Source organism: Electrophorus electricus, chromosome 19 (assembly GCF_041902795.1).
Source record: "Electrophorus electricus isolate QZ-2024a chromosome 19, ASM4190279v1, whole genome shotgun sequence".
Classification (NCBI taxonomy): domain Eukaryota; kingdom Metazoa; phylum Chordata; class Actinopteri; order Gymnotiformes; family Gymnotidae; genus Electrophorus; species Electrophorus electricus.
This window is the reverse complement of record NC_137515.1, coordinates 7,837,010-7,861,630: the sequence shown is the minus strand read 5'-3', so window position 1 is coordinate 7,861,630 and position 24,621 is coordinate 7,837,010. Positions and strand designations below refer to the sequence as shown.

Below are 24,621 nucleotides of genomic sequence, written 5' to 3'. Positions count from 1 at the left end.
AATACCCACCATGATTCTGGACTGGGTTCTGCTTGTGTCATGTGTCTGCTGTCTTGTTATATTAAACTGTCATGGAGTTTTGTAGAAAATGAGAAATAATTTGATGGTGTAACAATTGCTGATTAATTATCAGTGTTTGTATACTTCAATTCAAAATAATACTTACGAACATTTTGTTTGTTTGTTTAAACAGTAAATAGTCAAACAAAGCTGTTATTATAGGCTCAAACGTGTACATAATAGTAGCTTACAGATTTACCAAAGATAGCCTAACAGAGAAGACAATAACTTAAGTAATTACTGTTATGACCTTGTGGTAGGACACAAAATCTATCCTGCAGTTGTACGCTGCTCCTGGACGTAGCTGCAGTAGTACTATACCCTATCATAATGACAGTAAATCGATGGAGAAGAATGCGATGATGATGGTGATAAAGATGACATCAATCACTATAATCATAATGATAATGATATAATCACAATCATATTAGTGTGCTAATCGTGATAATGTAATTATCATAATGTAATTATTTGTTTTTTCTCTCTCTACTATTGATCCTTCTAAAAGAAAACCCTAATTGTACTGTAGCTGACCTCCTAGGCAGACGGATATAGCACGATCTACAACGACGGAACTTAGCCCAGTGCTGCATCATAGGCTTTGAATGCGCTTCCCTCCTTATCTGCTCCATTCAAAACTGCCTTACAGCGCAGTGCACTAATAATGCAACTGTGTGTATGAGCTAAACGTCTTTTTAAACACTTTTATAAAACAGGGACCATCATTCAGTTCACATTTAATTGTTCATCGGCCAAATTGCTTTGAATTTTTCTTTCCGTTTAGTAAGACTTCATTGTACTGATAGTGGCTGCTGTCTTAATACAATGGACTTTATTTCCTGTAGACCACATAATGTATTGAACGCCAGGCAGAATCGGTTCCTCCAGCCGTGATGCGGTACTTTCCGTAAATGGCTCGCTCGATTCGAAACGATGGGTAGCTCGGTACTCGAGTTGTACAGACATTGGCTGAAGACATGTTCGTGTAGCAACGTTTGAAAGCCATTTACCGCTGCGCTGTGTTTTCCGCTATTTACGCAACTTCAACCTTGTTACTTGGTTTGCTGGAAAAACACGTCGCTGGGCTGCATATCATTTCCATGCGCATGACATTAAGCGAGACAGCGCCTAAATAGAAAATGACTTCTGTGTGGAAGAGATTACAGAGAGTCGGGAAAAAAGCTACCAAATTTCAGTTTGTGGCATCGTATCAAGAACTTACTCTGGAATGTACAAAGAAATGGTGAGTAGGCTTTTAATATTTACCCCAAATAAGTTGTTTGTCGTTCCGTTACCTCATGTTTCCTGTGTATATCACACACGTAGAATATCTGAAGGGCGTTTCTACCAACTGCAATAGTATCCGGCAGTCAAATGTCAAAATGTGCTTAATGTGAAGTAGTGCTGACATCCTACCTTAATTGATTAATTTAGGTTGTAAAAAGTGAAAAGAAAACATTTCACCCCAGAGATGTTCCACAGTTCTGGTATTAAATTACGATACGCATGACGTACCTGTTCATTGCCAGAATATATATTATTGAAGTAACTGCGCTTCCGTATTGTTTTTTTTTTTTTTTTACTGCTCTCTCCAGAAAAACTCCATAGATTAGCTGTTAAATTTTCGCCAATAAAAGTCAAAGTACAACAGTAGAAGCGAAGTACTTAGGTTATAATCAGATAACTCATGTTCCGATAACTTGCCTTGTGTCAGAGTGACTGTTCCAGCAGTCATGTCAGCATCCCGCTGAGGTTTTTGTGATTTGGCTTGGCCCTCATGCTAAAGTACAGTCCCGGGACTTTGTACTTAAACTGTCACGCTGTGACCGATTCGTTATTCAGCATAGTCATTGTAAGACGAGTCGAAAAGCTGCTTACATAATTAAGGTTTAATTGTTTCTGCCCGCTCTTTCAGGAATCTGTGGTTTCTCTAGTTATTTCGCCCTTCCTGGTGAAGTGATTGTATCACTTTTAAGACTAACTGTCATATGCTCTCCAGTTAGACCAACTAACGAATGACTGCGTCTGGAGACTTATTAGATTTTATGGCAGCCTTTATTTTAAAAGGGTGAGTTGTGAAATTCACCTTGTGAAGTAGAGCAGTGTGGAATACAGCAGTATGTTGCAGGTGCATTGTCGTGATTCATCTGAAGTACTTCAAGAGCCCCTAACTGAGCTGGTCTAATCAAGCTAAGCTCAGCTAATATTGAGTCATTTTGTTAGTCATTCTTATTGCAGTGATTTATGACAGCTGTTGCTTTCTTTAAATACAAAGCATTTTGGACTGTTTTTTAAGCTCTGTGTGGTTATTTGATATTTTCAGATTTGCCATTAGTTCTGTTTTAATTATTAATTTCTCTTGTTCTATAGTGTTTTGTGGGTATTGTGATACATTACTACCTAACCAAGTATTATATTATTTTTTGGTATTGTACTGTGAAGTTAATTGTTTTTCACCTTAATGGAAATTGCAGGCAGAATGAGCGGTGAAGTGTTTTGGTTAATAAAACCATATGTTACATCACTGCATGTGGTGTTATCACGAAACGTGGCATAAGGAAGCATTCCACGTCTCCACTTATATTTCAGAATAGAGAGAAAGCATATAGAGTTCCTTTAACATCACCTGCTGTTTCTTCCAGAAATTCCTGGGGAAAGTATTCATTCAGAAAGTCTATGTGTTTTATATTTTAATGTTGAATGAAAAACAGCATAATAGCAGAAGGCTGTACACAGATGACAAGCACACATGCCAAAGCCAGCTATCAAAAACCCTCCTGAAGACAAATATAATATTACTTACATAAACATAAAGTAATATTGGTCTCTTTACAAATTTTTGACTGTATGTCTTAGCATTGATGAGGTTTTTTAGACCAGCTTGTATTGTTGTTGGATCAAAATCCACAGGACATAACACAAAAGCATCACAGTGTGGGGAATGGTGACACATGCCACAGCATAGCTGGCACTTTGCAATAGGAATCTAGTCTGTGTGTGTGTGTGTGTGTGTGTGTGAGAGAGAGAGAGAGAGAGAGAGAGAGAGAGAGAGAGAGAGAGAGAGAGAGAGAGAGAGAGAGGACAGAGAGAGAAGAGTCAAAGAGAGGTACTGTACTAGTTTTGCTAGTCATGCCATGAATCTATTTTTATATCCAGCTCTATGATGGTCATCAGTCTCTCAGCTCAGCTTGGCTCTGTGGCCAGTGCTGCCGGACCATGTAAGTTGAGACAGTACTGAAAGAGGTCAGCCCTGCTGGTCTCCTAGGTCCTGTTTATACATTCTCTGGAGACAGTTGCAGCAAACGTGTATCACAACCCACTCAGGATCTAGAACAAAGTAAAACAGCACTTTTGTGCTGATCAGACACTCTAACCAGAGCACTATAAACTTAATACTGTCAAAATGTTGGATGAAAGATGAAGACAACCAAGTTAATTTCCCAGATGTGATAACCAGAGGCATAGCTTGAAAATGTGAGGCAGGAGGTGCTTAAGTATTGGAGGCATGCACACATCAGCCCTGAGCCAAACACACTTCAGTCACATGGTCAAGTCAAACTTCCTTCAATTCTTACTATACAGGCTACAATGTTGCAAAATCACAGGCCCACAGTAGCTTCAGGTCTAAATTCTTCCCTGTTGCACTTTGCAGTTTCCTGGATTGACTGATATACTTACAAACTGCATTACAGTGATTTTTAGATTTGCAATTGCACAGAAGCTGCTTTGTCTAATAATGACTAAAAATACAGTTGCTCACCAAATACAGTACATAAATAGAGTACCTCAGTATTTGCAGATATTTACACACACACCAAATATATTGCATATATTGCACTTTTGCTGTGAAAGGCCAGATAGTATTGTAATGGATGGGGAAAAAGCAGTGTTCTATCTGGTCATGAACGCAACATGAAACCTCACTCTCTCAGTCTCAGTTTAGTGGTTAGAGATGAGTTAAGGTTAGAGTTCGTACTGTTGTACTGGTCTCAGAACAGTTGGGTTAGGGTTAGTGTTAGAGTTAAGGTTAGAGTTCGTACTGTTGTACTGGGCTCTGAACAGTTGGGTTAGGGTTAGTGTTAGAGTTAAGGTTAGAGTTACTACTGTTGTACTGGTCTCTGAACAGTATAGTTAGGGTTAGTGTTAGAGTTAAGGTTAGAGTTACTACTGTTGTACTGGACTCTGAACAGTTGGGTTAGGGTTAGTGTTAGAGTTAAGGTTAGAGTTCGTACTGTTGTACTGGTCTCAGAACAGTTGGGTTAGGGTTAGAGTTAGAGTTAAGGTTAGAGTTAGTACTGTTGTACTGGTCTCTGAACAGTTGGGTTAGGGTTAGTGTTAGAGTTAAGGTTAGAGTTACTACTGTTGTACTGGTCTTTGAACAGTTGGGTTAGGGTTAGTGTTAGAGTTAAGGTTAGAGTTAGTACTGTTGTACTGGTCTTTGAACAGTTGGGTTAGGGTTAGAGTTAGAGTTAAGGTTAGAGTTAGTACTGTTGTACTGGTCTCTGAACAGTTGGGTTAGGGTTAGTGTTAGAGTTAAGGTTAGAGTTACTACTGTTGTACTGGTCTTTGAACAGTATAGTTAGGGTTAGTGTTAGAGTTAAGGTTAGAGTTACTACTGTTGTACTGGTCTTTGAACAGTTGGGTTAGGGTTAGTGTTAGAGTTAAGGTTAGAGTTAGTACTGTTGTACTGGTCTCTGAACAGTGTTGGCTTTGCTCAACTCTTGCTCCTGCAGACCCTTTTGCCTTAAGTATTAGAAGGAAAACATGAGATGTGTGTCACATACACACACACACACACACACACACACACACACACACACACACACACACACACACACACACACACACATATAATAACTGTGCTTCACTCTTCCAAATGATTTCCCCCCACTAACATTTAAAAATATGCAATGTATTGTTTTACATTTTTTGGTGACTTTGATGGCTTTGCAGGCAACCAGACAAACTAAGGGTAGTATGGACCAGGAGAAACAGACGCATCTGTTCAAAGGTATATAGACACTCTATACAGGCACTGCAATTAGACCCTCTACACAGATGCTCTACACAAATTATATACACAGACCCTCTACACAGACACTTTATAAAGATGCTCTATAAAGGTGCCCTACACAGACAATCTGCACAGATAGTATACACAGATTCTGCACACAGACGCTCTACACAGACATTCTATACAGTCACTTTACACAGACACTGTACACAATGCTCTATACAGACACTGCCCACAGATACTGCACAAAGATGGCCTGCACAGACGTTCTATATAGCTAGATGCTTTACGCACAGATGCGTAACACAGCTTCATTTATTCATGAGGCTCATCGTGCCATATTTCAATCAAATCAGAATATCTCTTATTGAAGCGTCTCGTCCACATGTCAAGTTCACTGGCTGTATTAGTCACTCTTCTTATTTCCCTCATTGCCCAGCATATGACTCATGAGAGGAACTCTCCTGCCAATGCTCTCAAAGCTGCAGCGTGTGTGTCATACTGCTGTATTTGTGAGACTGTGTTATCTCTGATCTAGTTACATGGATGGCAGCCAGGGATCAAGAACCCCTACCGGGGCACCGTAGTGTGGCAAGTACCTGAGAACGTGGATATCACTGTCACCCTCTTCAAGGTGGGCAGTCTTTGCCTCAACATGTGAATGTGTGCAATTTATATTTACTTTTCCAGAAAAATCTGCTGCAGTATGAACCAATGCTTAATAATTTATTATAGTAATCCAAGCTATATTTATTGGAGGTTTTTTTTAAATTATTATTATATGTATTGAAATATCCTGATTTTATATATTATATTATGATATATTAAGTCTTTCAATAAATACCTTTGATTCTTGTATATTTGTTGAAGGAGCCTCATGCAGATGAATTTGAAGATAAAGACTGGACATTTGTCATCGAAAATGTGGGTATTTTTTTAATAGTAGTTTGGAATTACTAGATTCAAAGGTTAGGAAATTACTGCCATACTGTTTAGGAAAGATTTGTTGTCTCATACATTTTAGTTTAAAGTTGTTGGGTGACAAGTTAAACCTTATTTTCCTCCATAGAACATCCAAAGCCTCACAGATATTTGTGTCATTGTGTCAATATGATGTAAAACAGACTTGAAAAACATTAAATGTGGATTTGCCCGTGTGTCTGCTCTTCAGGAGTCAGCAAAGGGCCAGCGTAAGGTGCTCGCCTCTGTGGACGTGAACCTGAAAAAGTTTGCCAGTGCCACTCTGAGCCAGACTGACCTGATGCTCAAAATGAAGCCCCTTTCAGTGAAGGTGGTGGAGGCCACGCTGAAGCTCTCTCTCTCCTGTGTGTTCCTCAGGGAAGGCAAAGCCACGTAAGTTCTTCCTGCCACCTCCATGCTCTGCTTGTGCAATCAGACATGCTCTGAGCTTCAGACACACGCTTACTGGTTTGCTGACACAAACTTTGTTTGAGTAAGTGCCCGTAGTTAGTGAGACGTTTGCGGTGTGTAGAGTGACGCTGACACTGTGGGAATTTGTTTAGGGATGAGGACATGCAGAGTGTGGCCAGCTTGATGAGTGTGAAGCCAGTGGACATAGGAAACCTGGAGGATTTTAATGAGAGCGATGAAGAGGAGGATAAGAGATCCAGCACTGGCGCTAATCTCAGTGCTGCAGCATTAGGTAAACACAAACACCCCCCCACACACACATACACAAACATGCATGCTAACACACATACACACGTAATATGCACACACATAAATAGACATACATGTGCCCAAACTCACATGCACATCCATGCATGCACACACACAAACACACGTCCTGTATCAAATCATTACTAAACTGGTGATGTTCTCATATGTAATCTCAGACTGCTACCTGTACCAGTCGGAATGGTTGAACCGTATGTGAATGTTTGTGTGTGTGTGAGTTTTTCCTCTTCTTTGTTCCATATTAACCCCATTATCACATGCGGTCATCTCTCACACTTTCCTTCTTTCTTCCTTTCCTCCCATCAGCCCCTTCTGGTCCTGATCAACCAGGATGCACAATGGAAAAGAGACTTTCTCTAAAGGGTCCCCTTGCAATAGGTACCCCCCCCCCCCCGGTCTCTCTCTCTCTCTCTCTCTCTCTCTCGCTCTCCTGTTTATAGATACTATAGTCTTCGTCATTCCTCTCTGTTGTTTATACCATTTCCTTATCTCCCTCGTTCAGGTTCCCTCTCTCCCTCGCTCACTTACCTCTTCCCTCCCTCCTTATTTTTCCTTCTTCCTTAACCCTGTAGGCAGTGGTCCGGAGAGGCCAGGCAGTGGGGTCCCCTCCCACCCTGTCTTGAGCACTGTGTCTAACCCAGCACTGCAGGGTCGTCCTCCCTTACCCCCTGCACACTGCCCTGCCTTCTTCCCACCATCCTCGCCCACAACCCACTACAGACTGCCGCTCCCTCTGGCCGTGACCCCACAGGGGGCTTTGCGGGACCCTCAGGCACCTGGCTTCCCTGGCTCATTGCCCCCAGCACTTCCCAAAATCTTCCAGCCCTGCCCTGGTTCAGGTATCCCAGCCGTGCTGGGATGTTCTCATGAACTTCAGTTCACACTAGCCTTATTTTCAGAGAGAATGCCCTTCTGTCAGTGAGTCAGTCATGATCACGTAGTGCCGCATGAAAACACATGACCACTTTTGGATCTCCAGATTGTGAAAATGGAACTGCCCACAGATAAAGGATATGCTCAGCATGGTACTGTGTTGTCTGTGTTGTTAGGAATATAACTTACATATGTTTCAGTTCAACCATGTTTCTGAAGGACATCATGGTCATTTGTTTTTTAAAAAGTTCTCACTGGTATGGAATGAGTGGTACATTTTAACTTCGAGGTAGTGAGATGTTTTGAAAAGTAAAAAACATTTTCCTAACACTGCACTTTAGAACAGTCCCTTTCTGTGTCTCTGCGAAACAGTCCTCTCCTGTTCTCTGTCTTATCTTCATCTCTTCAGTGCCTGCATCTTTCCAGAGGAGGTCCTCTGGTCCCGAGACCCCCACGGACAATCCGATGACCTCTGACTCCCCCCCACTTTGCCCCGCCGAAGCTGTCTCCTCTAAGCTTGCAAATCCTTTTCTCTCTCAACCTGCTCACACCTTAAAAGGTGCCCGTACACAGCCTGGGCCTGTATGCAGTGTAATCCTGGGCCCATGTATAACCTGCCCCTGAGCCTGTGTATAATCTGCCCCTGAGCCTGTGTATAATCTGCCCCTGAGCCTGTATATAATCTGCCCTTAAGACTGTGTATAACCTGCCCCTGGACCAGTGGTAATAATGTGAGATGTTTCGTGGTAGCCTATTTTACATGTTTGTATAGTATTGGCATACGGTTTGCACAGCTCAGGACTGATGTGTTTCTTTCACTTTCTTTTTTCTCTCTGCAATGCCTCAGATATGCTTGGCCCTTCTCCTGCTAATGTTTTTAAACCCAAGATTGTGCAGGAGTATGTGGCGCATTCTCCTGTTCCCTTCCATGAACCCCAAATCACAACCTCTTCTCTCCCCGATTCAATTAAACATCCATCTGTCTCATCCTCGGGTAGGAAGACTAGTTTTGTTTCCGCTGGTAGTGTAAAATATCCAAACACAGTGTAAAATCTCTGATTTGATATAAAAATGAGTTTAAAAACAAATACTATATTTAGTTCTAAAAACAGTATGAAATGGTATTTCATATAAGTGGCTGTCTGTAGTAACAGCTGTAATTCTGACATATCTACGCTTTATGCTTTATCTAAGCATCTTATTCTTGGGCTGCTTCACTGCTGCTTAGATGCTTGGAACCCTTTTTGTCTTTTATGGGATTATGTCCTCAAAAGTGAATTTGATCTCCTTATTTCCCAGTTTCCTCACAGCAGGACAAACAGAGTGTATCTTCTGCTCTGTCCTCCTCCTATTTCTGCCCATCTCTGAGCGACCCCGCGGCCCCCGTTCCTCTGCTGAGCAGCCCAGATCTGGAAGCTCTGTGTGAACCTGCTCACACCTCACCTGCCCCTCCGCCCTTCTCAGAACCTTCTGTCCTACCCCTCCACATGCTCCAAACACCCCCAGCCCCTGTTCCTGCTCTCAGACCTGCCCCCTTGCCACCTTTCCCCCTCTCTGCTCTGTCCAGCCGTCAGAATCCTCCTGCTCCCACTGCAGGTACTGTTACTCAGTGACAGCAACAGCTCACTCGTAATTCCCCTAGGCAGCTAAACAGTTCAGTAGGTAGGTAAACATGTAGCTAGAGGTAGAGTTACGTGGGCAGGTAAATGTACAGTGAATGACAGTGCATTTGAACGTTTAGGTCAGGGTGTAGGTGTGTGTGTTATTTGATGTTTCAAAGATGCACAGAGAGCTGAATACTCTAGCAGAGGAGCACAGCACAAACCTGTTTTCTCACGGTACATCACTCGTGTCACGCTTCTGTTTTTGCACTCTCAGGTTTATGATCTTGAGATTGCTCTTTGCATGTAGCTACAGTTAACTGCAGACCAACAATATATCAGTAATTCAGCTGTATAGCCCAGTTAGCTGAACTGATTAGACACTTGTAATTAACCTCCTCAAATCAAACATTGATTCCTTTTCTTTTTAAAGACTAGTACATATCTAGAGCATCCCAGGTTTGACTTATCTTATTTTTTTCACTTCTCTCAGACTCTAAGATGTCACAGCCTGTTCCTGAGTTAAAGAGCTCTGAGTCCACACAACCTTTGACCTTGATCCAGCTCAGGCAGAATCAGCACTCATCTCGGGCTGTTGGCAGCATCAGTATTGCCAACACTCCACCTAGCACCTACTTGACAAACCACACCCACTCCAAAAGCCACACCCACTCCGAACACCACAAACAGGTCCAGGATGAGGAGATGCAGCTCACCAGTTCCCACCCTACCACTGCAGCTGAAAAGTGAGTGGCAGAGAATGGGACTCATATTCTAAAATATGTACTGTCTCTCTCTGATGTGACCTGTTAATGTTAGTGTTTATTTCTCACCATTTTACTAAGTTTAAAGAACAGTGCATATATCACTGGGTCTTGTGGATTACAGATGTAGTTTTCAGAGCTTTGTATAGATGGACAGTTTAATACAGTGCTAGGTTATTGGTTTGGGGATTTGGGAAGTTTGGATTATTGGGTTATTTGGTTATTGGATCATTAATTATTGGGTTGTTGGTTATAGGGTTTAGGATATAAGTCAAGATGCTTTATTCTGAAGTAGCATTAGAGAGGGTTGTTTGTGATCCGCTATGAGAAATTGACTGAAAATAAGGATCTTGCATCACAAAATTGCATGAAATGCTCATGTGCACTAACATCCGGTTGATGGTTCAAATCACAACTGCAGCACTTTTCCTTCTATTTTATAGCGTTAAATGTTTGCTACCTCTGCACAGCTACCTCTGTGGTGTTGTATATCTTTATTGCTTTTATAGCTTTTACTGAAACGTAATGGTCACAGTTATGCTGTGTTCTCTGTCAATGTCAGAACTTTAATGCATGGCCTTCAATGGGGCTGAGTAGGTCATGCCTGGCTCTTGGTGTCTGTGGTGGGGGATTTCTGTAGTCACAAAATTCCAGTTTACTTCTCTTCCTCTTAGACCCCTAGCTGCAGCTTTGCTGCTCTTTTTGCATAGCTAACTCTGGCCTGGCAGGAGGAGAGCTCTCTGAGTTCTTCCCGCAGCTAGCCCCCAGCTCCAGCATCTCCAGCAATGCTTAAGCAAATTTTGAACTCAAACTTTGACCCCTGATGAGTGTCTTTGTCCTTCAGTCTGGAGCAAGAACGAAAGCCAGCTGCTGCTCCTGGACAAAGGTTTTCGGAAATGTCTGGATCAGAGGACGTAGACATCACGGCCCTACCTGCTCCTTGGCCATTTTCTCTCTCAGATACTCTCTGTCCTACACAACCTTCCATCATGACAGAGAAACTTCCAGAGAAATCCACAGAAGTGTTTGTATCAAGAAAGGCACCACTGGCTGAAGAAGAAGATTATGAAGATGAAGCCTTTGAAAAGGTGCCTGTAACTTCTCAAGCTCTCAAAAAGGCCACAGTTGAAGAACTGTCCAAGAACACCATGCTTATTAAAGATAAGTCTTCATTGGCCAAGGCTTTCTCTGCTCATTCACAAACTAAAACGGAGAGTGATCTTAATGAAACAGACAAAGCACTGCCTGTGTCTTCCAGTCTGTCCCAAGTTACACTATTTAATGAAAAGCCCAGTATTAATTTTTCAGAGCAACCAGAATCAAAGCCTGAGTCAGCAGACATCCCTAGGCTGAAAGAGGAACCAGCCACTCCAAATGCCGAGTCATCTGTTATCACTGCGGATCTGAGCAGAGCAGACGAGGGCAAAGCCACGCTTAAAACCCCAACTACTTCTGTCCCCTCATTATTGTCCACTGAGCAATGCCTGACTGTAGACAAACAACAGTCACCACAGGCTTTGGTGTCCCCATGGCCCAGAGAAACCTGTTCGTTTGAGGCTAATTTGACCGAAACTGATTTTGACAGACAGACTGCTGTACCTGGGGCCAGGTGAGTGACAGTATACCAAGAGAATTATCTATAATAAACTTCAGCCTGCACCCTACAATACAAGGTGATGAACACCCCATGAAAACGTGTTTCTCAGTTTTATATCAATTGTTCATGGTACCCTTATCTGTCAGCTCGCTGAGTGGATTTGCATGGTAGGCTAAGGGTGGTCACTGAGATCTTACTTTTTAAACTGTTACATAGCTGTAAAATGGAAATACCATATACTTAATATTGTAGTTTGCATAGTTGCAAAAGGATTCCTGTAAAACACTATACACATTTTATAAATAGAGGTCAGTGGACCTGAACACACACAGGATTACATTTTCTCTCCTTTCTCCTTCTCTGTGTTCTCAGCTTAAGTCAAGCATTGGCAGATATGAAGCCCCTTCCAATCAGCCAGTCCAGCAGTGACACAAATATGGAGGCCTTGCCCAGCACATCAGCTCTGTCTGAGCTAGGTTCTTCCAGCCTCCCTAAGTACCCAGAGCCTAAGGCCCTGATGACCTCATCAGCCCAGATGACCTCATCAGCACACCCACAGCCAGGCCTTGTTCTGGACTCAGAGGGTTCTACTGAGGTGCAAAAGACTGTGGATCCAGGCGGTTGTAAAAAAGCTCACACAGAGGGCCCCATCTGGGCTGCCTTAGAGCATAAAGTAATGGATCAGAAAGAACTCTTCATTACAGAAGAGACTCCCCAGGACAAAACAAGTAACAGCCTGGAGAAAGCAGAGCATGAGGCTGAGGTTATTTCCAGCATGGAGCTGTCAAAGCCAGGGTAAGTGTAATGAAGTGAAGGGTCATTTTGGCAGCTGAGAGGCAGCCCAGCATCTCCCAGCCAAGTCCATGCAGTAATGTCTGTGTGTTCCAGTTCTGGATTGAGAATGTAACTCACAATACTGCTAATGAATGAAGTCATGTTCATTTCAGAAACTAAAGTGACATTAGGCATTGTACATATACCAAGTGCACTGTTTGCAGTTATAACACATTATTACCACTGTGCACAAATAACATTACAATAATATTAAATTATAAATTAGGTTTTTGGAAAAGAATAATAGCATCAGGTAAATTACGTTGCTTTAAAACCAGTGTCATCACTGTGTTTAAAACCAGTGTCATCACTGTGTTTAAATCCAGTGTGACCACTGTGTTTAAAACCAGTGTCATCACTGTGTTTCTTGCCTCATAGTGAAGATAAAGCCATTGATCAGGTGGAAGATGTGAAGAAACTCAACCTGAACGAAGTCGAAACTCTGACAGCAGCTATTCACAAAGCACAACCAAAGCCTCCTGTTATGCAGGAGAAGCTGAAAGAAGTCAATATAGAACCTTTGGTACAATCTACATCTCAGTCCCTTTCCGCTAGCACTTATCTGAAGGACAAGCCCAATGGGACCTTAACGTGCTTTGATAGTCTCCAGCCTGATATTAACACAATGTTAAGTGATGAGGCAAAGAGAATAAATGTAAAAGCAAAAGGTTCGTCTGAAGCAGAGAGTCCATTATGGGCAAGTTTAGAGAAAAAGGCAAAGGAGAAAGGACATGAGGAGTTAGGCCCAGGACAACAGGACACAGGGTAAGTCTGAGATGATGTCTGCCTTGCAGCATGAACTTGGGCATGCACCTGATTTATCTGGAAATGCATTGGTTTGATCACACATTAACTGCCCTGATATAGAGTATTCTGGCTTCCATGTGGTAACAGCTAGAGTCTGAAACATAAAAAAATATCTCATTAAAATCATCTTTTTAATCACCTCTCTGTGTAAGAAGTGTTAGTAAGGCTGGATAATCCCATCACTTACACACTGAGCGAAGGGCGCGTCATAGAGCACTTCTTTTCGTTCTCCCCATTTTCGCCACGGTACCTACAGCCAACACACGTCAGAAGCTGAAACTCAGCCAGAGGAGCCAGACAACGTTCACCTCTTATCATCTGCACAGAGCCAACAGCAGGAAGATGTTAACGGTAACTTTGTAAGATCCAGAGCCAGGCCACAGGAAGGGTTTATAGTTAAAAAATCCAACATGGAAAGGATGGCAGTAATTGAATTCAGTAGGAAGATGGTGGACTATGGAAGCTGTGAGATTCAACGCACAGAAGAGCAGAGGCAGTGGGTTTCTCCTGGCCCTCCCTTAAAGCTGCCCCCGGGGCAGCAGAGGAATGGAGGTGCTGTTTCTCACAAGCAGACGGAGGTTCCACTCCAGCTGAGCACAGGGGCAGAGGTGGGAGATGCAGCATACAGTGAGGAGCGAGGCTTTGCATCTGGCCAAGCTGGCAGCTCTGTAGGCCTCGTGTGGGGAGTATTGGGTGCTCTGTACAGAGGGTAAGTGTAGGAGGAAAGAAAGACCTGCACATCTTAACACACTCTTGGCCTTGCATGGCTCCTCATATCAGAGGTTGCTGTTGGAGACAGTTGACATAAAGATTGTGGCTTGATAATGAAGGTTTTGCATGCACTGAGAACAATGATGCAGTGTTTGTCTATTGAAGCAAAAAACCCCAGCATAAATCATTCCATTAGCTGTGAATTCACTAGTTGCCTGTCAATTCCATTCTTATTTTGCTTGTGGTATTTCAGGGCAACATGCTGAGAACAACAACTGCTATTATTCATAATGTTTGTGCATGTAGTGAAGTCTGTTGTTCAAACCTTTTTTGCACTCCAGTTATGAGACAGTGGCTTCCATGTTGCTGCAGTCAGAAACTGATAAAGTCGATGGAACAGAGTCTGCAGATCAGGATGAGATGAGAATCCTTCCATGTGAGCTCTTTAATGATGCTACAGATCCTGCCAAAGACTCTCAAGATTCCAGGATGCCGATTCCTAAAGAATCTGTTTGGTCCCAGAGTGCCTGCTTGGGAGAGAGCAAAGTGCTGTCTCCAGCAGAGCCTTCGGGACGGAGCTTCGTTGAGTGTTTGAGGCTCGCTGCTGCAGAAGCAGAGAGTGGCCTGGGGCAGAAACAAGAGCATAGAACAAGCATCGATGAGGAAAAAGAAGCAGAATGTGAAGTGAAAATTTTGAAAGAACTCCCAACACAGTCTCCATCAGAAGAAAAGAAAACCATAGCAAACGAGCCCAAGCCTAGAGCATGTAAGAGTACACTAGTTGGTGGTGAGAAGACTAGAGGGGCATCACCCACTCAAACACCCTTAGAAAGTGATCAAAGTATGAGCAATAATGGGGCACTCAGTATTTGCTCCACTGACGTCATTCCTCCGTTGAAGGAAGTAGACTTTGATGACATAGCAAATGAGCAATGCTTAAGGAAAACTAATGAAGATGAAGGTCCTAAAAAGCCAAGCCTTCAGAAAGCAGATCCATATCCAGCCCCTCTGGTTCTGTGCTTGGATGGCGAGTCTTTGGAGGAGGACCTTGAGTTTGAGGCTGCTCAGGAAGATTTAGGGACTGTGTGGCTGGCTGAGCTTTACATGGATGATAGGTAAGTGCATGAGGTCACTGCCTTGTGCACTGCATTGTCTCACAGCGTGGTTGAGCAACTGTTGCATACTGCCTGCTGTAAATGTCCTGTATTGACTGTGAGAAACATGTGTTATTACCTGTTGCAAACATGGTGCATTGCATATTAGTCTGCAGTATTTTGTGTTGGCACTGCCTGGCTTTGCAGAGGATAAGTCTTCTGAGTTTGTTTCTTCTCCTGCCAAAGCGTTGTGGTTCACTTTGGAACATATATGATTACGTTAAGCATCAAATTGGTTCTTATGTTTCCTTTTTATGTTCTTATGATACCTTCATAGTTTCATAGTGCTTCATGGAGATGGGTGTGTGAGTGCTGAGCAGAGGCCCTCTGCACGCTGCAGTATTAATGAACTTCTACTACCACATGCTTTGAACTTCATTACTGCTGATCAGTGGCTTCAAAAGCTGGAGTTGCACCAGCTTTGCTTACACAGTTGTTGCAGATTGATTATGAAGCTGAGTTGCAACCTGGCCAATATATTGATGTAAAATGCTATACACTACATCTATGTATAGTGCAGTTTGTAAATAATGAAACTAAGTTTCGAGAACAGAAAAGAAATGTAAGTAAATTCTTACATAGCATCTTATGGATCTTGGAGAAATATATAGTCTGCTCGTGACTGTATTAGCTAGTGTATGGAATAGTCATGTGAAACAGTGGCATGGTTATGTGAAACAGTGGCATGGGGATGCAGCGATGGCTCATTTGACTTTAATGATGATGTAAGCAGCAGGATAAATTCTGAAGTAACCATAAACACTTTAACTGCTCAGATCCATTCACATCTAAAAACCCACTGGATGGTGTTTTAACCTACAGCAGGATAATGGCCCAAAACACACTGCTAAAGTAATTACAGATCGACTAAGTCGGTTCCTTGACCTAAAGCTAATTGGACATTTCACTTTCTGAAGAGAAGACTGGAAGGAAAAAAGCCTGAACATGGAGGTCCTGAAAAAGGCTGCATTACAGCTCTCCAGGGGACTCGCCAGGGGAGGTCCTCGGTGTTTGGTTGGGTATATCAGTGTGTATGCGTGTGAGATATATGAGTTGTGTAGTTCACAGGAGATTTGCAATGAAATGTAAAAGATTATTTTAAAGGTTATATTCATTTTTAGCTCCGTGAAATGTTGAGAAGAGAGAAGAAAAACAACCAAACCTGCTATTAACAGACAGCACCAAGCATGTCTAAAGCTTGAGGCTATCTGGTTTTGTCTTTCAGCAGCTGTTGTTTGTTTAATAGTGTTTACAACCTGTAATACTGTTAATTGAATGAGACATTCAGTATTAGTGCTGCCATTCCTTACTGGTGTCCCCTTTTTCCCAGCCGGAGGGAAACGGTGCTTGCGGAAGGACTCTCTCCTCACCAGTCACTGATGCTGGATGGGCCTGCTCCACTCTCAGTGCAAGTCCCACCAGCAACAGCATTACAGAGCTCACAGGCAGACAAGACAGAGTCTCTACACCCTGCAGAAGATGTTCCATCCCATCAAAGCATGAAGGAAGAGGCTGAATCTGCAGGCTTTATGCAGGATGCTGGCCCTGATGCTGTAAACCAGAACACAGTGTCTGGCTCTGCTGCCAGAGATCTCGTCCCAGCACAGCAGGATAAAAAAAGGGATATTGCTACATCAACTGTGAGTGAACAGAGAGGAAGAAACAACGATCAGCACTCTAGGGGAAGTAAGACCTCCCTATCAGCGCATGCTGCTACATACAACAATAGTGCTGACCTCAGTGTCAGAGTAAATCAGATGGGTAAAGAGAGTTTCCAATTTGAGACCACATTAACAGCTCCCTCAGAGAACAATTTAGTATCCAGTATAAAACAGTCCCAAATTCCTGAAGTGGAGAAGCCAGCTGGCTCAGTGAAGGATGTTTCTGCAGGGACAGCAGTGGAGACCTGGCCCAATGAACCACATGGCACAATAAATGGAACAACTGATGAGACAGGCAGCGTATCAGAGGAGAGCACCCTGCTGGCTAAAATTCTGAAAATGGCAGAAGACACCGAAGTGTCACCTGTTCCCGTTCCTCGCTCCAGGAAACTCCTCATCCCCTCCAAGTCTGATTTTGAGCTTCCCCCATCTCCTTCTCTTCAGGTCAAAGCAGACAGTATGACACCCGTGAATGATGCATTAATGACAGAGCAGAACAATCTCCCTGCTGCACATGGGCTGCCAGCAGCAGTGAGCGTTGTAGAAGCCAATACAGACATCACCAAAATAAACACAGAAGAAAAGAGGCCGTCAGAAAGCCTCAATGACACTCCATCAGCATTCACTGAGTCATCAGGCAGTAATATGACTGTCATACTGTCAGGGCTTGAGCCTGGACAGATCCTGAGATCAGAAGGGAATGATGAGTCTCTCAAAAAAGACATTTATCCAAAGCAGCCAAAAGAAAATATACCTGATGTAACTGAATGTTGCATTGATGCAGTTACAGCAATGACTATAACCCCAGACCACAGAGATGTTGGTGCAGTTACAGCAGTGACTATAACCCCAGACCACAGAGATGTTGGTGCAGTTACAGCAGTGACTATAACCCCAGACCACAGAGATGTTGGTGCAGTTACAGCAGTGACTATAAGCCCAGACCACAGAGATGTTGGTGCAGTTACAGCAGTGACTATAAGCCCAGACCACAGAGATGTTGGTGCAGTTACAGCAATGACTATCCCTCCCAGCCACACAGATTTGTCAGCAAAAAGAGATGGAAATGAGGGCTTTCATTTAAAGGTCAAATATGAAGAGGTTCAAACTGAAAAGTTGAAACCACTCCCAGTCCTGGATGAAGTGTAAGTTGGTGAAGAACACCAGCCACGCTTTATGGTGCCGTAAATGAAGTCTTTACCAAACATGAAATTTTACATATTGTTTCTCATATAACATCTTTCTTAAGCCTCTAACAGAAGTGTTAGAACACCTCTGTATGCATTGGATTTCCTGTGACAAATTTTGTATGAAATCTTCTGTTGGATGATTATGAAACAAAGTGTATATGAAATATAAATTGATTTTGCATTACAACAGAACCTGTCATAGCTTGTTAGCTTGTTCATATATCATATCTGTTTATGAAAGGTCATTTTTGTTATCTTCATCTCATAAATCCACTGAACATGAACTCTACTCACCAAAGAGAAAACACCTACAATACTTGACTTGATGTATCTGAAAATACATTGAACTTGGACTAGGAATTCAATTAGAAGCTATAGTCTATAGGCTGTAATATAGTGGCTACATGCTAGGATGCACAGTTTGTGTTAGCCATCCTCCAGCTCTTTCTTATTTTTCATAATCTCTTGCAGTTGTAGTTTCCTGCCAAAGGATTCTTCTAGATCATCTATGCCAAGAACCAATGAAACTGCACCTGATGGAGAGACTCACCCCCAGAGCACTCACCCCAAGGGCGGTAACTCAACAGCTGCTCATGAAGAATCACCATTGCTGGAGACATCACCCACTGTCCTGCCACCTCAACGCAGCAAAAAGAAAACCATCCCACCTCCAGTGACGACAGGAGAGGAGGTCAGGGATGACACATCCACACCTGAACAGGTGAACAGTGTGGCTTTGTTGTGTAAGAGATATCAGGCAAGAGGACAATGGAAAGTTTAGCCTTTATAGCAAAAAAACATTAGGCAATTCTTTCTCGTTCTTTATTGGCATGAACAGTATAAACTGAATACAGACTTAACTAGGGACACACCCAAGCCTCACACAAAGTATACAGCAGGTCATATTTCAGGTGACTGTAGTGTGTGACAAAAAAAATAGCATTTCTAATATCAGTTAGTGTTCAGCTGAACATCTGAATGGGCAAAGGGAGTCCCTTTGTGGCATGCCGCTTCTCCCAGCCTTCCTGGGATTTTCATGCGTAATTGTTTCATGGGTTTACTGAGTATAGATTGAAGAACAAAACACTACCAGTGATGAGTGCTCAGTGCTTAATGTCCTGTGAACAGTGTGCAGTGCTCAGTGATCAGTGTCCAGTGCTCAGTGTCCAGTGATCAGTGATCAGTGTCCAGAGCTCAGTGATCAGTGATCACTGTCCAGTGCTCAGTGTTTAGTGACCATTGTCCAATGCTCAGTGATTCTGCGGACAAAAACAGTTTGTGGTTCAGAGGGATCAATAACATAAATATGTAAACGGTAAACTGGCAACTCAGTTTTACAGTGCAGAGAGTGAGCTGTAATACAAAGCATTAGTTATTACTAAGAGTAAGTCTCCCTCTCGCTCTGTCTCTCTACACTAGGTTATCTCCCATCTACCAAGCCCAGGTCTGGTAAGCTCTACACAGTCTCTACTGGACTGGTGTCAGGAGATCACTAAGAACTATAAAGGAGTGAAGGTCACTAACTTCAGCACTTCCTGGAGGAATGGCCTGGGTTTCTGTGCCATCTTGCATCACTTCTATCCTGACAAAATGTGAGCAGTTTTACACACATGGGACTTTTCTCACTTTCCTTGTAATTTCACCTTCTTAACTACTTTTTAAACGGCTGTTATAAATGTAATGACTTTTGTTATAAGTAATATCTCTTATAATAACTGTTTCACAACTGAGAATCTTCAGGTAAATGCATTCAAATATAAACCATTTTGGGTTATATCATGAATATCTCTGCCAAACAGCACTGCTTACATACTTTATTCTGACTAGTTGAATATTTATCATTGTATCTTCTTTTTCAGTGATTTTGAGGAACTGGAACCCCATAACATAACGTTCAATAACAAGAGAGTGAGTAATATTATCTCTTCCTTTATTAATCATTCACACAAAAAAACAAAATTAATATAGTAAAGGAATTAAGACATTATACAACAAATGAAATAAGATTGAGGTTATGTTTACCCTGTTGTGCTGTTTGATCTTTACCGCAGGCCTTTGATAGTTTCGCAGCGCTGGGTATCTCTCGCCTGTTGGAGCCATCAGACATGGTTCTGAGCTCGGTTCCGGACCGGCTGATCGTGATGACCTACCTGAGTCAGATCCGTAGCCACTTCACAGGCCAGGAGCTGAGTGTGCTGCAGATAGAGCAAAACAGCAGCCAGTCCAGCTACACAGTGGCAGCGCCCAGCCAGGGCTCGGACCTGCATGCAGCTGCCCGCTTCTGTGCCCAGAGGCTGCAGGCAGGAACTAATGGCACAAACAGCCAAGCGCAGGAGGCCACACCAGAGGGAGACAAACCCAACAGCAGCCTGGTTCCACCACCAAGGACTAAACGTGCAGGGAAAACAGAAGAGGACGGTTCAGAGGGAGGAGAGCAGATGCCGGTGGCCCCACCAAGGACAAACACAGCTGCGTTTAAATCAGGCCTTGGGCATGAGGTCAGATCCACCGGCAGTGAAACTAACTACACCCAAAAGCGCTGTAGATTTCCTGATTTTTTTTGCCTTTGTGATTCCGTGGTTCAAAAAATATAATTTGGTTGTTTCATATTCTGCAACAGAAAGGTAAAGATGAGGTGGAGGGGAGGAGCAACCCTGCAACTGCTGCAGACAGCGCTGAATCTAGTGGGTTTTGACATGTTTATGCCATCATCTGTGGAAACCTACCATGGCACACACTAATTCATCAGCTTTTTTTCATAGTTTTTTTTTTCCTGCAATAATAATGACACACAGGAACACACAAAGTTCTCAACCACAGTTAAGACATAAATTAAGGGGTCGCTGGGGGGCAAAAGTATTGAAAAAATTAAGCCGATTTTATTAGATGCGTATATTTTAGAAACTCTCGCTATTTACAAACAGTTGTAAATGGTTTGTTCACAGAATCCTGCGAGTTGCCAAAAGAGTCCAGGCTTGTGGAAGAGGAAACTATGGTCAGTAAACCCTCGGTCAGTTTCTGTTACTGTCCCGGGCCGACATGTATTGTTGTGCTTCTTTAGCTTAATCTAACCTGTCCACTCTCTTTCGCATTTGTTCTTTGATTGGTCTGTGTCACTGTCTGTCTTCTCCTTTCTCTCCTCGTCTCCCTCCTGCCCTGTCGCTGTCTGTGCTTTGCTGTGGTTTATCATCTGTGTCCCATGTGTGCTTTGCTGTGGTTTATCATCTGTGTCCCATGTGTGCTTTGCTGTGGTTTATCATCTGTGTCCCATGTGTGCTTTGCTGTGGTTTATCATCTGTGTCCCATGTGCGCTTGTTGTGGTTTATTGTACGTGTCCCATGTGTGCTTTGCTGTGGTTTATCATCTGTGTCCCATGTGTGCTTTGCTGTGGTTTATCATCTGTGTCCCATGTGTGCTTTGCTGTGGTTTATCATCTGTGTCCCATGTGCGCTTGTTGTGGTTTATTGTACGTGTCCCATGTGCTTTTGTGTTGGTTTATGGTATCTGTTCCATGTGCTTTTGTTGTGGTTTATTGTATGTGTCTCGTGCACTTTTGTCATGGTTTATTATATGTGTCCTGTTTTGCTCGGTGGGCAGCGTCTGCAAGACACCAGTCAGTATGTCCTGAGTGAGCAGCAGGCCCTGGAGGCAGAGCAGAAACACATCGACAGCAGAGCAGCAGTGGTGGAGAGGAGGCTCAGACGCCTAATGGAGACAGGTGAGACAATCACACGGGTGAAAGAGCGAGACAGATGAGACAGGAAGACAGGTGAGACACAGTTCGTAAAATAAGACATGATGAGAAGGATAAGACACAGTGAGACAGTGAGACAGGTAAGGCACATTTAGACAATGAGACACAGAAAGACTAACTGCTTAATTGGAATAGTACCAGGCAACAGAGGTTTCCCATGTGAACTCAGTCATGTGACTGATACATGATCAGGACCAAAATTCAAAGTCAACAGGAAATCCCAGCTTCCTTTTATGTTACACAAGTGAGACAATGGCACAATGGAGAGTGACCTTTTATAGTTGCTCTAAATTGTACAAGCATTGTTCTATAACTATAGAAAGGTCTTTCACTTTAATCCAGTTTGAAATTGTGCCCTCTAAAGTGTAGGATGTATTCTGTTTTAAAGGGAGTGATAAAGAACAGGAAGAGAAGCTGATCCAGGAATGGTTCACACTGGTTAATAAAAAGAATGCTCTGATCAGGAGACAAGACCACCTGGAACTACTGTAAGGGCACAATCATGCTAACTCACATCTGTTAGTGCTAATTCACACTGGAATCACAGAAGGCATTTGGTGTTTGAGTGAGGATCAGCACACTGGCTACACACTAAAGTAAACACTGTGATGTCTCTGCAGGCAGCAGGAGCAGGACTTGGAGAGGAGGTTTGAACTGTTGACCAGAGAGCTGAGAGCCATGATGGCTGTCGAAGGTAGAACATGTTCTGTCACGCTAACATGTCCACCACTGGTAGCATTTCACATAAGTCCTCAGGCCTGTGTAAACCATAATGAAGCATTGCATTCATATACTCTGATTCAATTTGTAAAGGTTTCAAATATCAATTCTAAGCTCAAATCCTTCTCTTCTTAACATAGCAACAGTACATGTGAATTTGGTGCATCAATTTTCTGGTTGTCTCTGGTTGTGCTGTGTGAATATTTTGACAGTATATCATAGAGTGTATGTGTGAATTGATGTCCCTCCCACTTCCTGTGTGTGGTCTCAGAGTGGCAGAAGACTCAGGCCCAGCAGCACCGGGAGCAGCTGCTCCTGCATGAGTTGGTTTCTCTGGTCAACCAGCGTGACGAGATCGTCAGAGACATGGATGCAAAAGAGAGAGGGTGAGTCCAGCATTAGCCATGCTGAAAGGCAAAATTTATGTTATACAGTCACAGGTTCACATACGGCCCCCTGGTGAGCTCTCTCAGGCTCATGTGCAGCCCTGTGGTGAGCTCTACCAGGCTCACGTGCAGCCCTGTGGTAAGCTCTCTCAGGCTCACCTGCAGCCCTCTGGTGAGCTCCCTCTGGTGAGCTCTCTCAGGCTCACGTGTGGCCCTGTGGTGAGCTCTCTCAGACTCACGTGCAGCCTTGGGGTGAGCTCTCCCAGACTTATGTGTGGTAACGTGTGTACATGGTACACGTGTGACCCTATGGTCAGCTTTGAGGTACAGGTGTGGCCCTGTGGTGATCTCTCAGCTTCACTTGTGGCCCCTGGGTGAGCTCTTTGGTCTGTGTGCTTTGGATGCAGGGCACTGGAGGAGGATGCATGGCTGGAGAGAGGCTTGGAGACCAGACGCAGGAAATACAGCAACAAGGACAAATGTGTTTTGCAGTAGAGCCTGGACCTACAGTGGGGAATTCTGGGAAATAAACTAGACCCTTCAGCAGCTGACAGTCTAGCACCAATCACTGTGTTTAAGAAAACAAAATTATACCAGAGTGATACCAAAATGACACCAATGTGCCTTTTAGGGCTCAGAGACTGCAGAGCTCTGTCTGTTTGTGAACAGGAGATACAAGTCTATTCTACACAATGTACTATACTGGTCATGCTAAATACACTGAAAAAATGGTTCTATTTTTGTGTGTTACACTTTGCCAAGGAAGATTCTTCATGAGAAACATGTCTCTACAACACCAGCATTACTGTATGTGTCATGTCTACTAAATAAGCATTACTGTATTCCTTTTTAGCTGTTTGGTCATGTGTGTTTCTCCTAATGTCTGTATGAGTGTCAAATAGCCTCTTTATTGAGTTTGTTCTGTTGAATTCTGGATGCATTTATCAATTAGTTTGTAACTGTTTGGAACATAAATTCACCTGTTCATTCACCTGTTCAGATTAATGTATCACTAGAGCTCATTCTATTACACAATGCAGTGCCTTAAAAATGTTTTGATACATTTGCCAAGTAATGTGTGATTTCTGTTTTTAGGCTTGTTTTAAATTTATTTCGATATTTTTTTGTAGATATTTGAAAGTGTAACGTTAAAATGCTTTTGTCCTGTTTTTATTTAAAGCCTAAGTTAGTGATTGCTGTAAATGGCGGATCAGCTTTTATTTTCCACTGAGGGTGAGTGTGAACAGCACGACACACTAATCGTCTGAGTGCAGTAAACATACAGTTCAGCTGCTTATGTAACTCCCTGTTAGTGACCTCAGAGCTGTTGTAGAGTGGGTGAAGTGGTGTTTCTGTTGTTCCTAACAATGCCTGTAAATTATGGTACCACTTCCTCTGTGGAGAGATGAATGACAATGTTTTCGGTATGCAGACTGTTGTATTCAATAAAGTTTGATGCTATTTTAACAGTTATAAAAGTTTGAGTTTTCTTTTCCCATTTGCGTTTAACCTATTTTTGCTGCACACTATGATGACTTTCAAAAAGCAGGTATTTGGAGCATATTTATACCAAGAATCATATTGAATTTATTTTACGGATGAGGCTTTGTATGCGAAGTCTGACTGGATAATCTTGGATAAGTCCCATATTTTCTCAGGTGAGGCACAAAGGGGCGTACAACGATTTGTTTTGGAAAAAGAGGAAGGCGCTTTGTCAATACAGCCACTGACACGCCTCTTTGAGTTTCTTAATATGAAGGAGTGGAGTGGTGAAATAACATTTTTTTGTCATGTGTT

General features: G+C 42.9%; 1 protein-coding gene across 16 annotated transcripts; it reads left to right on the top strand.

Moving 5' to 3' along the window:
* Window positions 1–456: 456 nt before the first annotated feature.
* Window positions 457–24,302, top strand: ehbp1l1b (EH domain binding protein 1-like 1b). 16 transcript variants are annotated; one of them, XM_027007502.3, is made up of 29 exons: window positions 566–1,303; window positions 5,014–5,071; window positions 5,613–5,708; window positions 5,945–5,998; window positions 6,246–6,427; window positions 6,598–6,737; window positions 7,079–7,150; window positions 7,345–7,611; window positions 8,055–8,204; window positions 8,493–8,639; window positions 8,945–9,241; window positions 9,740–9,992; window positions 10,855–11,619; window positions 11,980–12,402; window positions 12,820–13,206; window positions 13,505–13,957; window positions 14,301–15,074; window positions 16,444–17,919; window positions 18,436–18,685; window positions 19,384–19,556; window positions 19,824–19,872; window positions 20,016–20,462; window positions 20,585–20,648; window positions 20,910–20,974; window positions 21,562–21,682; window positions 22,107–22,206; window positions 22,339–22,412; window positions 22,710–22,824; window positions 23,232–24,302. In XM_027007502.3, exons 1-29 carry the CDS (start codon window positions 1,200–1,202, stop codon window positions 23,317–23,319), a joined length of 7,644 nt encoding a protein of 2,547 aa, XP_026863303.3. In that variant the 5' UTR covers window positions 566–1,199; the 3' UTR covers window positions 23,320–24,302. The 16 variants fall into 16 exon arrangements, 14 of the variants coding, with proteins under 14 accessions (XP_081557960.1, XP_026863303.3, XP_026863340.3 ...); XM_027007512.3 differs by having other exon boundaries at window positions 582–1,303; window positions 20,910–20,959; XM_081701834.1 differs by lacking the exon at window positions 5,014–5,071 and having other exon boundaries at window positions 537–1,303.
* The last annotated feature ends 319 nt before the right edge of the window (window positions 24,303–24,621 follow it).